General features: G+C 36.5%; 1 protein-coding gene across 1 annotated transcript in view; it reads right to left on the bottom strand.

The window, feature by feature from the left end:
* The window catches only part of NAV3 (neuron navigator 3), a 1,098,011-nt gene that overhangs the window by 92,740 nt on the left and 987,604 nt on the right, over positions 1-17,667 (bottom strand). Inside the window, 5 exon segments of the mRNA XM_043966554.1 lie at positions 628-816; positions 7,003-7,163; positions 8,692-8,733; positions 14,171-14,659; positions 16,764-17,469. Of these exon segments, the coding sequence (XP_043822489.1) occupies positions 628-816; positions 7,003-7,163; positions 8,692-8,733; positions 14,171-14,659; positions 16,764-17,469 (1,587 nt within the window).

Below are 17,667 nucleotides of genomic sequence, written 5' to 3'. Positions count from 1 at the left end.
TCTACCTGACTCCTATGGTTTTTGTGAAGAATGATATAACAAGTTATGTGCTTTGGAAAGCTTAAAGTGCTAGGTAAGTGCTAACTATTATGAATGAGTGAATGAATGAATGAATAGGTAAATAAATGACACACACATTAACATAGGAAACTCCCATTGAGTTTTCCCCATCCTTTCATCCTCTAACAATATGGATTTGTACATTCTTTGACATTTATAACCTTTGGGCACTTAGAAGTTAAATGATTTGCCAAGGGTAACATATTCAATATCTTCTTAACACGGGACATGGCTCACAACAGGCACTTAACAAAAATTGATTGGCTGATTTTCAGAACATAGGTCTTCCTATCTCTGAACTTTCTATCTTCTAGGTAACACTGCCTATCCAAATAAATGGGACAGTATAAATGATGTTTAAATTCCCTTTGCTAAAGGGATCCATAAATGTCAATACTCATTTGAGTATTCAGTAGCCCTGCATTACTTCAATATATGCTTTGTACAAGATCCACAGGTACTCTTGGCATCCCCACAGGATAAACATTTCTACTATCCCCATTTTGGAAGAATGCAAATCTAGATTCCCCTGCCCTTGACCCCCATACCCCTCCCACCCAGGCTTACCTTCTTCCATGCTGTCTCTGAATGAGCCTGAGTGACTAATAGCTCGGGGTCTTTCTTCTAAAGATGTGGCACTACCACACAGCTGTGAGTCATCATACAGATCAAAGGAAGAGTCTTGGGCAGGGATACTGTTGGAGCGCATCATGCTGGGTCCAGGAAGATTAAACTGGGATAGGTTGGTGGGACTCACTGCAAAACAAAGGGTACATTCAATTTTCCACTTTGAAATTCTCCTTTGAATGTATGGGAGATTTTACTTAGAACTACAGAACAGGCTTTCAACAGATTACAGAAAAAAAGGTCCCTCTATCAATGCAAGAAGATATTATTTGTTCTGAAATATTCTGTAGTAATTATGTTCTATAGCTATAGATGGGGGTAGGGCGTTGGCATATGATGCCATTGGGTTGGGGACTCCAGAATGAGGAAAATACCTCTACAAATGTAACCTTTCTGTAGTCAATAGTTCTAGAGGGCTGAGCAGAACACCAAGAGGATAAATGACTTACCCAGGGTCACACAGTCACTGTGTCATGGAGTGGGACTTGAGGGAAGCCAGGCTTCCTGGTTTTGAGGTTAACTTTCTATGCACTACTACATCACACAACGTTTCTAGTCACATATCATAAGGTAGTTATTTGAAAGCCTCAGTTTTCCTCTGAGTTAGATAAGGCAAAGCTTTATGAAAAGCAATCTATCCATTTCTAAACTGGCATTAAACAAATAAACACACAACAAAATGCATAATCATCTCCAACAGTCATAATAAAAATGCAATTGCCCTTGGCATATGTAATATAAGAAATGAATACAAAGATATCTGCTCTCAATTCTTTACCAAATGGACTGTGGTCATATGTTTATTGAAAGGGCAGACAGAAAGTGGGAGGAGACAGTAAAATGAAATTTCCAGAGCGAACATTAGAGTTGGACAAGCCAAGATTTAAGATATTAGACCAACATTTTCAGTGAATAAATGCTTTCCTCAGATACCCATCACCATCATGTCTCACCCCAGCTGGCCTATAGCAGGAATCATGTTAAATGAAGGGTTTTTTGTTTGTTTTAATGAAAGCAAATTCAATGGTGGGTAGCCGTGCTATCTAGCTAAAATTTATCAATTCAGGCAAACCCTAGGTGACTTCAATATATATATATATTTTTTTTTCCTACACCATATATGGTCCTAAAATGCCAAAAAAAAAAACCCCAACCCAAAACTATAAGTTTACCAGGTGTGGTCACAAACAAGTATGTTTGTGAACTAGTTGTTTGAAACTAAGTACATTGTCACAAAAAACAAAGCAGTAAATAGTGGCTATGTGCCCAATCCAGGTTACAAAAGCCTGTTCTCTTCAAAATGTGGTTGAAATGCTACATATTTGTGAAGAAAAATGTTTGAAAAACAGCAAGGTTAGCCATTCTAGCCAATTCACAAAATTCCACAAAAAGTGAAAGAAAAATCCAATAAACTTGGATAAGAAGTAGTGCAATTTATTTATTTCTCTGTTTTTCTTTGTTTGTTTTTAAACTTGAATTCTGGTGCATGAGGAAAACTAGGCTTACATAGGGGGCTCATAAGGAGACAGGTTGATGGAAACGTGAGGTTGCTGATGTTTTGAAATTGCTGTTTACTTGATAGATTCATTGTCTTAGAGCTGGTGGGAACCTTAGAAGTCACCCAGTACAACCCTTCATGAAAGCAAAATATATTAAATGTTGTTTTGTTTTTTTTCTCAAGGTAACTGGTAATAATTATGAAACCCAAGGCCTTTGACTTCAGATGATAACTCTCCATAGCAGTCCAGGCAGCTGCAAGACCATTAGAAGTTAAGGGAACTTCTACTTCTTTACAACTAATTTTGCTTCCATGGCTTAGTTCCAGGTACATAGAAATTGTTTATTAAATACTTATCTCCTTCCCTCCCTCCTCTTCCTTCCTTCCTTCCTTTCTTTCTTTGTTCCTTCTTTCCTTCCTTCCCTCCCTCCCTTCCTCCTCTTTCTTCTTTCCTTCTCTCTCTCTCTCTCTCTCTCTCTCTCTCTCTCTCTTTCCTTCCTTCCCTCCCTCCCTCCCTCCCTTTTTTTCCTGCTCTCCTTCCTTCCTTGCTTCTTTCCTATCTTCTTGCCTTTCTGTTTACCTTCCTTCTTCCCTTCATGCCTTCCTATCTTCTTTCCTTGTTGCCTTCCTTCCTACTTTTGATTTTCCTTTTTCTTCATAGGGATATGTTAACAGGTGACACTACTCTTATTCTTATTAAATATTATAGGAGTGTTTGCTTTTTTGGTTCAGGAATTAAAGGGATGGAAAAAGAGATTTGTCTTAGACTGATTCAAAAGAAGAAGCCTCATGGCATAATAGCTAGAGAACCAGCTTCAGATTTAGGAAGATCCAATGACGTCCTCTAACACATACCAGACTAGTGATCCTGGAAAAGACACCAAATCTCTCAGTGTCCCAGGCAATATTTTATCAAAGGTCATTAACCTTTTTTTTGTTGCATCTATATTCTAGTGATTTTATAAAGCTTAAGGTTCCCTTCTGAGAATAATATTTTTAAATGCATAAAACTACTAAGGAAATCAATTCTATTGAGAACCAGTTATCAAGATTTTTTTTTTTTAAGTTCATGGACCAAGGGCACATGCTAATGGCATTATTAGGGAGGGCTTTTGCACTGGGATTTCCACAACTCACTGAAATTGTATGTCTAGCCTGTGGTTGGGAGAGAAAGGAGAACTAAAATGGATTCAAGATGTGTGTATACTGATGATAAAGCAGAAGAGGAAAAAGCAGCATATACAACATCTGTAAGATTCCATCAAAGATGAATAGATCAGACACTTGCCTGGATCAGCCACCAAGGGGAGCTTGTCAGCATAGAACAGCATGCTTAATGCCAGAGGTGGGGGGGGGGGGGGTGGAGAGGGGCGGTGAAGGGAAGGGACACAGTTTGCAACTTATTATTTTTAACCAAAAAGATTTTCACAAACTGTAGGGTCATAATTCTGGAGGTGGGGGAACCCTTCATTTGAACAATAAGTTTTAGGTCTTGATTACAGGGAAACAAACAAACAAACAAAAGATTTCCCAGTAAAAAGGCCTAAGGCAACCCATTTGCAAATATATTTGCAAATGGGGCTTGTTAACAGATGTTATTAATACTAAGGGTGGAATATTCCATTTACTATTTAGCTAGGTCAAATCCCAATGAATTCAATTCCAGAGGGACAGCAGGGGAATGTACAGGCATGCATTTACTATACTGAGCGTATTAAATTAGTACCAGTTGGACTTTCCATTATTTGGAAGGTAGATTATTAGAATGAAGTTGAGTAGGTTAAAAAGTCCATGGTTCGCACTCATGAATTTGTATTAAAATCAAGGGGGAAAAAAGTTTCCATTTTATACAAGAAGTACCAATTTCATGAGGATTTGGTCAAATTTTAGCTGGTATGGAAAACTTGCTATCCAGTTGTCACCAAGTCTTCATGACTCCATGTGGGGTTTTATTGCCATTTCCTTCTCTAGTTCATTTTACAGATAAGGAAACTGAGGCAAAAAAGGTTAAGTGACTTGCCCAGGGAAAACTGACATTGATTCTAGTTATGATTACACAAACATGTTCAAGAAAAAAAATGTGAGCATCTATTACAGGCAAAGCATTGTGCCATGTACTATGTTAATGTACCTTAGATCTATAAGCAATTAGGGACCTCACTGGATAGAGTACCTGGGCTGGCATCAGGAAAACATGAGTTCAAGCATGACCTCAGAGACTTATTAGAGAAGTGACCTTGGGCAAGTCACTTAACCTCTGTTTGCCTATAAAATCGGGATAATAGCACCTACTTCTCAGGGTTGGTGTGAGGATCCATAAGATAATATTTCCCAAGTGCTTTACAAACCTTAAAGTACTATATAAATGCTAGCTATCATCATCATCATTCTAGAATTATAGCTGAATATAAGTTTGGAAATACAGTGAAACAGAAACAAATATTCTAATAACCGAACCAGGTACCTAGCTTTGAAATCTTCTAATCAACCTTGGCTAACCCTTTTCCCTCAATGCCTTCAATCCTCAACTTCCTCATTCTTTTTCCCCAATAGCTCTGGCATCTATTCCCTTTCACTCAAATTTGGCCACCGCCTTAACTCAGATTCTCATTACTTTTTGTTTGTACTATTGAAACAGCCTCTGAATTCGCTTTTCTGCCTCATTACTAGTGTCTCTACTTATAAATCATTTGCAAAATTGATTTTCCTAAAACATAGGTCTGACTATGTTACTCTCCTGGTGAAGAGCTTCTATGGCTCCTTGTCCACTGCCTCTGGAATACAATTCAAAGTCTGATTGTAGGCAGTTGAAAGCTCTCGCCGGCTGAATTGAACTCATTTTTTGACTGATTTCATTCAAGTCCTTTTATGTATTTGATACTCTGGAGAACTGGACGACTTTTGTGCTTTCCTATACCTGACACTCCATCTATCACCACTGTACCTTTGCTCACACTGTGACCCTTCCCCGGAATGCTCCCCTTCCTCATCTTCACTTCTTGGGAATCCCTAGATCCCTTTAAAATTTTGCTTTTCCAAAAGTCTAATTTTAAGTTCTCAGAGCATCTTCAATTACTTTGAATTTATGTGATGATTAAAATCTAATGTCTGTGTCCTTACCTGCCCCCCCAGTGTGTGTGTGTGTGTGTGTGTGTGTGTGTGAAAGTAGTTATAGTTTACTTATAAATTCAGCAACAGTTTAGACTTTTAAGAATTTATTAAAGTATATTAGAAGCTAGTAAAGAGAGAGAGAGAGAGAGAGAGAGAGAGAGAGAGAGAGAGAGAGAGCACATGCCTCTGAAAGAATGAAAAAAAAAAAAACTATATCAGATCTATGCCTGGAGAGAGAAACGGCTTCTTCACCTAGCTGCTCACACTTCCAAAATGAGAAAGAGTCCCACTCAGTTCCCCCTGCCCCCCGAAGCCCCCTGTCGAACAGGAAGAGGGGTGGTCCCCATACACAGTTCCAACGTAATTGACTGGTCGAATTCAAGTCCATTGATTGACATCACTTAAAGGTGGTCTATCAATAGAGGCAACTTACAGGATGCCAATCTGACCTTTGAAACCTCAGAAAGGTGACCTCATTCTTTTTTGGTTCTCATATTTATGTTTCATATACTTTGTATTTATATATGTATATGCAATCCCTTCCCGCCAGCAGAGTGGAAACTCTTTGAGAGAAGTCATTGTTTTCTTTTTGTTTTTGTATCCCTAATATCTGACATATTGAGCAAAATGGGGAATAAAATGGAAGAATGAAATGGCTCCATAATAAGTCCATTTTGTCATTTGGATGAGTACCTTGGCAATTGATATTAGAGGTCCGTCCATCTCCCTGGCCAACTGGAATGCAAACTCCAAAAAAAAAAGGGATTTGATTTTTTTTTTAACTGATGAAAGTCTAACCAGATGGATCTTGAAATGCTGCTGTAGGCAAGAAATTGCTAAGAGACTCCCAACAGTGCTGAATATGTTGGGAACCATAAGCCACTGAAGAAGCACAATCTTTCAGAGAGTCAGTTATTGGACAGGAACAATTACTCCATCAAGAAGTAATAAAAGAAAAAGAAAATAAAGGATAAATTACTAGGGGCTTTATAATAGATAGTACTATTTAAATGGCATAAAAGCTATAAAAGGATGATTGGTTTGGTTAGACCTTTGTCTTGCCAGATTGTTTCATAGTATATACTTCCTCTACATTCACAAATTCTCAAGGAAGCGGGTTTTCTGCTTCTTGTGGTTGTTTATTTGATTTGTTGTTTTGTATTTCATTTTAACCGTTCCTAAAGCTAGATGGTGATTTGTGTGTATGTTCCCCAAATAACTTTTTTATTTATCAACAAAATTGATAAAGAAATGACTTTTTTAAACAAAAAAATTTTGATAAAATATTTTAGGGAGATTTTCTTAATATATAACTTTCTGCAAAATTGAAGCTGTTAATTAGTTTTTCAGGTGTTTTCCAGTAAATTAATAATTTGTTTTTAAGATAAAGGTAGCAGGGGGCAGCTAGGTGGTGCAGTGAATAAAGTAGTGGCCCTGGATTCAGGAGGACCTGAGTTCAAATCTAGCTTCAGACACTTGATACTTACTAGCTATGTGACCCTGGGCAAGTCACTTAATCCTCATCACCCCCCCCCCAAAAAAAGATAAAGGTAACAACAACAAAAAAATATATATATACATAAATATACATACATATACATATATACACATAAATACATACATATACATGTGTGTATATATGTATATGTGTGTGTGTGTGTGTGTGTGTGTGTGTGTGTGTGTATATATATATGTCAAGATTTTACCTAAGTTGGAAAAGTGGTATTTTCCTGTTGCTGATGATGACATAGTAGAAGGGGAAACTAGAGGTGATTGGTTACCAGTGTCCTGTAGGCCTCCAGTTGAGTGAGATCGTAGCCATTCTTTGCCCTCTTCTTGACCGGCCTGCCGCGATGATGGGGTGTATCTGTAAAACAACACAGCTGGGACACTTAAACACCCCCAAAAGGACAAGGCAGTACCAAAAAGCCGGAAAACAAACAAGAATACTTGGCTATTCAGACTGAACAAAATTCCTGAACAGATTGAATCTAATTTTAATTGCTCAGTTCTTACAGATGATTTAACACCATCTGTTGGAATCTCACAGGGAAAGGGGAAAATTCTTGAGAAGAAAATTATGCTTCTGTGAGATATGGAGTCAAAAATTACAAGCAATGAGCAAGACAGCCAAGGTAACTAAGAAGGACACAAAGGCACAGGGGTGAGATGGAGAATGGGGTGAGCACAGATTTGAAATGGTGGACAAATGGTAGGCCAGAAGTCAAGAAAGGTGAGTTACTTCTTAGAGAATGACACCCATGATGATAGGGTTAGAGAATAAGACAGACTAAGAGCTAATGGAGAAAAAAAGGTGGAAGGGGAAGAAGAATTTTATTAGGGAACAATAATTATTGTGATCAAAATTGGCATTTGCCTTTCCAAAGGCAATTATGGCATCCTGTCTGAATCTGAATGGAGAAGAAATCCATTTACTTAATCATAGCATAAATTTTCTGGAATGACGGTTTTGAAAATTAAATCATTTGCCAATGATTTTCTATTGCTAACCAATAGAAAAGATTTTACTGAGAGAAAAAGGCTAACTAGGATGACAGAAAGCATGCCAGGCTTCAAAGCTCTGGGGAAGTAAGTGAACTCAGCACCACTGAGAAGTAAATTCATCATATTCCAAGGCCTTCATCATTTGAATCTCTTGACCTACCCCTTCAGTACAATGCACACTAAAATATAACTTTTTTTTCCTCTAGTGAAAAGAAGGGATATTATGATATCTTTGTATACAAAGAAATAATAATTCAACTGGAATTTACCTTGAACATAATAACTTCCCTCAATCTACTCATTCCCCTTCAATAGTGAATGAGTAACCGAGGAATGACTTTAGATATAGGGGAAAACAGTTAAATAAAAACTGCATCTTTACTAAATGACCTGATTTGTTCTGTAATAATGTGAATATGCTTCCCTTAAATCTAAGTTAGATATTCAACAACTAGCCCCATCTGTAGGCTTTAAGAGCTGTTGATTTTCATACATCTGTCTCCAAGATGGGATACAAAGGAAATAGATGCATTTCCATTTCCAACCTTATTATCTGCATTGGCTTTGGCAGCAGAAATACCATCCCACAATCTATACTGAAGACAATTCCTTTGCAAAGAGCCTTTATTTTCCAAACCGTATTCTTACTGGACTTAACTTGTTCAGGGTTCTGGTCACCACTTAAGGGAGTCCTATGAAAATAAATTCTCATTGAAAATGTTCTCACTCCTTAGACAAAAACCAAAGAAAATCATGAGGGCTGAGTGATCATTATTTTATATGCCAGGTGCTAGGTTGTAAAGGAACAAGAGGAGGAAGAGAAAGAAAGACAGCTAACGAAGTTGACAGAACAACAGAGAGGCAGCAGTTGTGCTAAAAGAAATATATACCTTAGTCCCTTTTTGGGCAGCGTATTTCTGTCAAGCTGCATGCTGTTAAAACAAAGAAACCCCCTAAGGACATACTATAAACAAAACTCTTCCAAATTACAAATTCTACAAAAATTGTTCTCTGTGTGAACCCACACAAAATAATTTACTATAACACAACTTGAATGCTTAACTCATTAAAGAAGGCTATGCCAAGGGTTACCAGATGTCCATTTCTGACACAGATGTGAGTAGCTTTTCAAAGCCAATCCCATTCAAATAATTATTTTGCCTGGCAATTCCTAAACATACCTGCTTGATTATATGATAATAGATTTAGAAATGCAAGGGATGCCAGAGGTCATCTGGTCCAACTTTTTAATTTTTTTTAAACATTTTTTTAACAGGATAAGGGATTTGTTCAATTAGCAGAGGAAGATTTTGAACCCAGGTCCTATTGACTCCAAATTTACTTCTCTCTCAATTGCATGACAGTACAGATTCATCTTGTACATTACCATAGGCTGAATCTGATATTTTCAGGGTTTCTCTTCCATTTCTCTCTTATTTTAAGAAATATCTCTGGGTGGTGCTCTGCCTTTTTCCTATTAGTCTGCTACTCTGAATTTAACTGTAAGAATATCCAGTGGGTGAAAAGAAAGCATAGTGCCTTTGTTTAGAGTGGGATATTTTGACAAACATATTAGATCACTGCAAATGGCCACATTTTTAAAAAATTCTCTCATATATACGCAAATTCTACATAATAGGAAAAGAGGAAAATGCCCATATTTTGCCATGGTGGGCCCAGGTAAGTCCAAATTAAAATCCAAAATGAGGGGGGAAATACTGGGTATGTCTTCTTTCTCCTCATTAAGTATCTTTGTCTAAAAAAAGTGTTTATTTCCTATACTTGACTAGACATCTTAATGAGTTAAACATTATAAAACTTCTTTAGGGATTACAAATGACAACACTGATGATTTATCAAAACAGTAATTTCCTCAATCTCTACTTTTCAAGACAAGTAGGGTACCACGTCCTTTGGTATATATAAAGGGATCTAGGGATAAATGACAAGTAGCTTCTCAATCTATACTTTGGAGAAGGGTGCCATGCCTTTTCCCCATCAAATGGGGGTATCCTGGCCATAATTATCAGAGTAATTGAGAAGAAATGTTGGATTGAATATCTAACATTTTATCTTTCTTCTAGAAGCATGTTTTTTACATAGACACTCTTCAAAAATTAAAAAAATACAGGATATGAATGATGAGAATGAGATAATATGAATGTCAAATTAAGTCATCTTAAAGTTAATTAATTGAAATCCAAGCTAAAAATATTTTCTTCTGAATGGAACTCATTAACCCAACGTTTCAATATGGTGGAGATCATTATGTAACTAAGAATTAGAAAAAATCACATGGTATGAACAGCCCATATATGAAGTATATTTAGAGCTAGAAGGTCACTTAGACATCAGTCTATGTTATACCCTATTGATGAGGAAATTAGGATCCAGTAAGGTTAGTTAATACATGCAGTAAGTATTAGAGGAAGGTGTTGAACTCAAGTTCTTTGATGTGAAATCTAGTATTCTTTCTACTCAGCCAAAAGTGCTTACCAGAATTATGAATGAAATTAATGGAATCAGCAGAAATTTTTTTCAGTAGATGTTAAAAAAGTATATTTCACAGAAATTATAGTTATGTTGAAACACCTAAATCTGATCCTAATTTAAAGAATTCTTTGTTTTTAGATGTCATTTTAGAACTGCCCTCTGCAATCTGTACAAGCAGAATTATCAAAGTTCAAGAAAACAAAGAGTGTTTTAAAAAAAAATTTGCTCATGTTATTTGATGAGTCTAAATGGTAACATGGAAATGAACAGAAAGAAAAAAATAGTCAAAATGACTGACTGAATAAATCAATGAAGTCTGTATTTGTTCCCGAACCAACATGGCCACTGAATCAAAGACTCACTCTAGCTTAGAAAAATAAAAGATGCAAGATTTTCTCTCAATTTCTATCATAGTTGCCAAACTCATAATAAAAGATTAAAAAGGGGATTGTGAAATAGAGGCATTTCATTTTAGTTCATTTCATTTAAAAAATAAATAAAATCCCTCCAGACATAATCTTAGAACAAAATCAGTTTACTCAAAAAACATTTATTAAACTCTTACTACAAACAAGCTTCTACAAAAGAATGGTCCCAAGTGATTGGGATATAAAGATGAAAAGCAAAGATAATCAGGGACATTATACTACTTAACCTATCTAGAGCTATAGACTCAATGAAGTTCTACATATGGTCATAAGACAACACCACATGTTCTACATCTCACACTGTGAACTCTATGAAATATTTATCATTTTCAAGTCATCAAAGGATTCCTGACTGGAATCAATTCAATATATTTCCCCTTCCATTCTTGGATCTTTTTGTCCCTTTGCAATTCTAGTGCTGCTGAGTAAGGGAAAGATAGCAGGGGAGTTTGGGGGGTGGGGTGTAGATGGAAAACACTCTCTTAAGAAAGAGAACAAAGCACTATGACATGATTACTGTCAATGTTGGAATCACTTAACTATGCCTAAAAAGATCATTATTTCTCAAATCAGTCTTCATTTCTATTCAATAATATTTGCAAAAAAAGGGGAAAAATTCTATTTACTTAGATGAAATTTTGTAAAGTGAATTCCATGAATACTTTATGGAAGATGGCATGGTGGTAGCATTCCTGGATTTTCTACATACATCTTTTGCTAATCTAAGTGAAACACAACCCCTAAGTCTCAACAAATGGTCATTCAACATATTTATATCTAATTTATTAAATTTATTATGTGTAGTTTTGCTCATAGAGTAAAACATTCCCTTCAGCATCAAAAAGCATTTCAAAACTCTAATTAATGGGCCCTTTAATTATCTGCATAAGAAAGAATAGATTAATCAATATTTATATTTTATAATCATACAGATATTAAATATTAACTCTGCAGATCTTAATACATTGATCAAACTAACTTATTAAAAGCTGATGGATGACCACGTGAGTAATTAAATATGGATACATCAAAGTTTGCTTTATAAATTATATTCAAGTTTATTTTAATATTAGAATGCTCTCAAGATAAAAAATATCAATTTATTTCAGCCACTAAAGGCCAAGACTTTTTTTTCACATTTCTGTAGCTGACACTGAATTAGCTTTGATATTTTATAATTTGTGGTCATATCAAAATAACATTATAAAGTGCTTCAAATAGGTCATATTGGGGTTGATATATCTTTATTTAGTTATCATGATGATTGAATACCAGGGCAATACATTGATACATGATTAATTGGATTCATTCATCTTTATAACAAAGGTGGGAATGGGGGGGGACAGGACCTGATTAGTGGTAGAGATTGATCTGGGTCAATAATTTATGATTGGATGAATTACTTATAATTTGTCCTACAGCTTGGTAATTAACTGGCCAGTTATAAATTCAATCCATCATAAACATATAAACTGCCTCTAGGTTGTACATATTTCAACTACAGAATGCTACCAAGCATATATTACAAAAGAAAGAAAACTATTTTTAAGGCTCCTAATGATTTACTGCAAGAATTAAAGAAAATGATGGATGAAGTCCTCTAATCTTTCTACAAGTAGTCAAATAACAAATTTAAAAAGCTACAGAAAGAAGGCACAATTTGTCACATTAGACTCCATCAGAAACTTTTCAGCAGATCTTTGTCCTATAGGCTGCTTGTTAACAATCGCATAAAAAGTGAGGACAACAGGGACAAACATTTACCATCTAGTTGATGGTTTCCAGGTGTTCCTAAGTGCTTCACTTTGTCCATTTTCTGTTTGCAGCAAAACAAACAAAAACCTGCATCTTTGCAACTATCTCAGGATCTTAAGACTCAGTGATCCTATCATGCCAAGTAACAAAGGCTTCAAGGAGAATGCTCTCAAAGGTAATTTTTCATGCTAAGAGATAGTTTGCCACTATTGCCAAACAATTCTGTACTGAAGAGAAAAACAATGAAAGAATACAGTTGAGTAGGAAGATTTTTGAGAGGCAATGGATAATTGTTTGATTTTCTTTTACGTGTATTTTAGAGTTGAAAAAAGATAAGAGAAGACTGGGAAAACTTCAGAGTTAGGATTAATTCCCTGAAACTGGATGGAACTTCTTGGTAGGTGTGCAATTAAGTAGCTTTTTGAGATTCATGGATAGAAAGAAGCAGAAAGACCAAAGTTGGTATTTCAGGAATAAGAGTTTGTGGGATAGCAAATGACTTCTTCGTGAAACTACTAACTTTGCTGGCAGGAAACAGCAATGATGGGCAACCAACAGATCAGCAATAAGAGAGACTTGAATAGTAAGTATGTTTTTTTTGTTGTTGTTGTTATGGTTGTTGTTTTTTTAAATAAGAAATGGTGCTTGCCCACCAAGTGATAGAAGAGGCACCTCTTCCAACTACGATGATTAACTCCTTGGGCAGTACTAAGCTGCATCAAAATTTATGTACAATTAGTGTCTGAAATGAAACCCTATATTGGAGAGAACATCCAAATTGAAGAGATAGAGACCATCCATTTGAGTAGTCAAGTATTTGAAAGAATGTATTCCCATTAAATATTTCACAAGGGTTTAAGTAAAAATGTTTCTCTTCCCATTAAAAGAAACCCCAAACCAATCTTTAAAAATTTCTAATTAACCCCTCAAAATCAAGAGCATCAAGATTTATATTGCTGTTAGACTTTTTTAAAAAAATCAAAATTTCTTTTAAGAATTTATGAATAGCAATTTGTTTGGAAGCCAAACCAATTCATTATGATCCACCAGTGATTCATTGGTTCCTCACCCATATACATAGAAAGAAAGCAACTTGAACATACTGCCAAAGGCATCATATTAGATATTATTTAAATGGACTGCTTAAGAACCTGAATAGAGGAACAAAGGGGACATGTGCTGCCAGGGCCTTAGGCCCAAACGCTCAATTCAGTGATGGGACATTACGCATTATATACACAAATATATACTTCAGTTTTTATTCAAGTTGCTTACGATATATTTGATTTATATATGTATATATGCATACATATATCCATATCCATATGCATATCTATGCATACACATGCATATGTATGTACATATATCTGTTTAAGTACACCTGTACCTATAACTGGAAACATAGAAAAGCAATCACTGGGTCTTCCCATACTTATTGGTTTAATTAATCTCTAAATCTGGGCAGAGTAGTTCTAGTTCTTTCTATCTTTCCATGAAAGATACAATCTCATATGCTTCCACATGGCAAAATTCCTCATCAAATCAGAGGGATTTCACCCATGGGCAAAGCACATGTGACTGGTACATTTACTCTGGGTTCTGATTCAACAGGAGTAAATGTTCCAATCCAGATCTGGTTTGAGCCTCCAGCCTCCTCACTGCTCCAGACATCAGTGTCCTCAGCAAAGCTCACCTTTCTGAAAGAGTAGATCTCACACTACCAGTCCTCATGAGCAGGCTCTGAACCTCTTGAGTGCCTGTAGTCAATCCAGACAGAGAGCCATGATGGCTGAGAGGGAGGTCAATAGACTCAGAGCTTGTGTGGAGACTAGTCATTGACTGGTAGCTTGGAGTATCCTTACTGCCAGCAGAAGAGCTGCTCAGATTGGCAGCCCACACAAGACCACCTGAGGTGAAAGAGTGAACCGATGCTGGGCTGGAAGCCAAGGAGTGGCTTAAGCTTATAACATCTGTCGTTAAGTCTGAGGGTTTATTGAAGAGAGGGCTGCTGCCTTCACTCTGCCCACCAGCGCTGCCCAGGCTGCCTGTACCAGACGATGGAGACTCCAGACTGCCTTGTCGCGCTAATGTGGTACTAGGGCTGGGCATTACTGAGGAGGATTTCACACCCTCAGAATTAGGTGCAGAGGCAGATTTGCCACCTGCCTTGGTACCAAACAACCTAAAAGAAAAACAAATAACAACTTCAGTTGTTATTCAGAGAAACTAATTATGCACATTCAGTATTCAGGGTACAACATCTATAGAGCCGGAGCCTGTGCTTTTGTGGTAAGCGAGAGCGGTGAGCAAACATCCTTTTCATTTTTGAGTGTGTGTACTTTGTATTTTCTGAGTGTGCTGATGAAACGCCAGCAATCAACTTTTCCCTCAGAACATCAAGGGCTAAATTACTCATTCACTCAGGGAGGTCAAGGCAGAGCTGAGTCAAACAAGAAGATGTCTGGCTTTAATGTTTTGTTTTAAGTAAACAAGATCATACTTTCACCCAAAATTAATATTTTGACTCTTCCTGCTATTAAATTATTTATAGCATCATATTCTTGAAACGACTTCAGTTACTTCAGCACAGAACACTCACAAAGTGTGTGTGTGTTGAGGGGAACTTTCTATAGTTTATTCAAAATTTAAACAGTTGCTTGGGACCATTTTTGGAGGTGCACAGCTGGTGGCTTCATTGGCTGCCAAGTAGTATCTAGTTAGCCTCACTATTGGGCACTGAACGAAGCAAGTCAGTTTCCTTGCAATCTTTCCTTGGATGAGCAAAAGGACTGCATGTCAGCCGCCAGGAATTTCCTGAAATATACATATGGAAGTATAATGATGATATGAAACACACTCGATGCCCTGCTCCAAGGCCATTGGAGATGATGGAGGTGATGGAAGTTGGATAGCAATTCAGAAAATGTTTCTGTTGTTTAGATGCAAGAAATAAAAATATTCTGAGTGGAATTTCATTCATGTAAATGTGGTGCCCCTGTGAAATGCAGCAATGGTATAATGATTATTGTTTGAGTTACAATAAAATGCATAATTCTCCATGGTAGAATATTTCATAGTTAATAAGTGAGGACTATTTCATAGGTAATGGGCCACAGGAGGGCACTACTGGCTTTTACTTAAACAACAGAGCTATTAACTCTGTATCTCATGATTTATTTTTTCATAAAGAATCAACATTTCAAAAAAGAAATATCTACATGAATTAACATTTCTATTGAAGAAAAAACCTCAAATTTTCAAGTTCTTAAAAAGCAACATGCATTCATTAGAAATTGCCTAAAATATAAAGGTAAATATTTAAATATCTGGCATTTCTAAGACACAAATAGCTTTAGTTAAATTATAGGAAGCAAACAAACACAGAATTTTAGAAAAGGAAGGAATCTTGGACATCACCTAGGTTAACTCTCATTTTATAGATGAGGAAACTGAGATCCAGAAGAATACAGTCATTTATTTAACTTCACTGAGAAAAAGTCCTAACAATTAATAATCTAACTTATTTTATCATGCCACTAGAAATGCAGTAATTTAAAAAAAAAAGGATTTCTATCCATAGAATTAATTCACTTTCAGCACTAATCAAACAATGATTTCTGTTACTCAAGTTTTGTCTATGAAATGCCAAAGCAGCCATATTAAAAAGTCAGAAAATGTAGTCAATCACTTAGAAATCTGAATGTTTCCAAAGTATTTCAGTCATTTGCTCAGAAATATCTAGATGCTTTTTGCACCGTGTAGACAAACTCAATCTAATCTGTTATTTTTGGGACCTTTCAGTTTGAATAGGACAAGGAACATCATCCATCTACATGTGTAACTGTCAGCTTGAAAGACATTCACTGTTATCTTTTGTTCATTAATAGTCTTTAAAAATTATGGACAATGCAGATGAAAAAACTGTCCTTTTCCAAAAGGGATTCACAAACTCTGCAATGTGGAAAGCAAGAGTGGATATCTGAGGAATTTTTATTCAAGATAAACTATTCGTATTCATTCCATGTTGTGTCATCTATTTACATAATGATATCTTATTCTCATAAAGATGCATTCTATTGATGAATCCAACTGTGGTGAAATTGATCTAAATGGCCACTTCTCACATTCCTTTTGGTAATTTTGGGAGTATTATACATATGTGCCAACATACATATATATATATATATGTCTATAATTTATTGATTTCAAATTTCCTTTTTGTGCTGGTAGAACTGGGGGTGGATAAAAAAATAACCTCTTTTTAAAAGCCACATATAACTCCTTACCTTCTAAATGTAGGTGAGGCAATATCAGGATACTTGGAACCTGGCTGCCTGAGTCCTTGTGTCCCACATGCATTAGCAGAAGTTGGGCTGGATTTGGGGGAACTGGACAAAGAAACACTCTCTGAATCTGACACTGCTACCTTCTCCTTCTCTTTGTCTGTTTGATTGATGGTAACAGGACTGGAGCGCCCAGACCCGATCTTGGTTGGCTCTCTCAGTTTGGTAGCGGTGGCTCCTCCCGATTTACTACTCACATTGGAGTCAATACTGCTGGTACTGGATCGGTGTCCCCCCCGGCCAGGAATGCCACTTGTGCTAGATTTCGAAGGGCGTGGTAAGCTTCGGTACTGAAGTGTTGTCTTTGAACTCATGTGCAGCACACCATCATCCTGATTTTGTGAACCATCCAAGCTGGTTTTTCTCCCTGCACTGGATTTCCCACCAATGGCTGCTGATTTGGGAATTTTACCCAGTGTTGCAGAACCACTGGTGATAGTTGCTCCACTTGCAGTGATCATAGTAGATGATGCAACACCTGGCTTCTTAAATCCAAATGACCCAGTGGCAGTTGACCTCCCAATGCCTGATGGGGGCTTTTTCCCTTCATCTCCACTGCTTTTTCCTGCATCTGAAGGAGAGCGTTGTATAGATGTCCCTTTAAGGGTTGTTTTCCCTTTCTCAGAAGCTTTAGCATCATCTGTTTTTCCTAATTATAAAGACATACATGAGGGCACACATCTACATTTATGATCTTAATTACTGTCATTGTATGAGAAACCTGAAATGCATTTTTATAAAAGCTATTATTTTATAAAGATTTAAGGGTTCTAATATGTTTTCCCAATTTTAACTGACAACTTCCTCAATAATTTTTGGTGACAAACCAAAGCTTTAAAAAAATCAA

This window comes from Dromiciops gliroides, chromosome 5 (genome assembly GCF_019393635.1).
Source record: "Dromiciops gliroides isolate mDroGli1 chromosome 5, mDroGli1.pri, whole genome shotgun sequence".
In the NCBI taxonomy this organism is placed as follows: domain Eukaryota; kingdom Metazoa; phylum Chordata; class Mammalia; order Microbiotheria; family Microbiotheriidae; genus Dromiciops; species Dromiciops gliroides.
The sequence above is the reverse complement of the archived record's forward strand: the minus strand, read 5'-3'. Positions and strand labels throughout refer to the sequence as shown.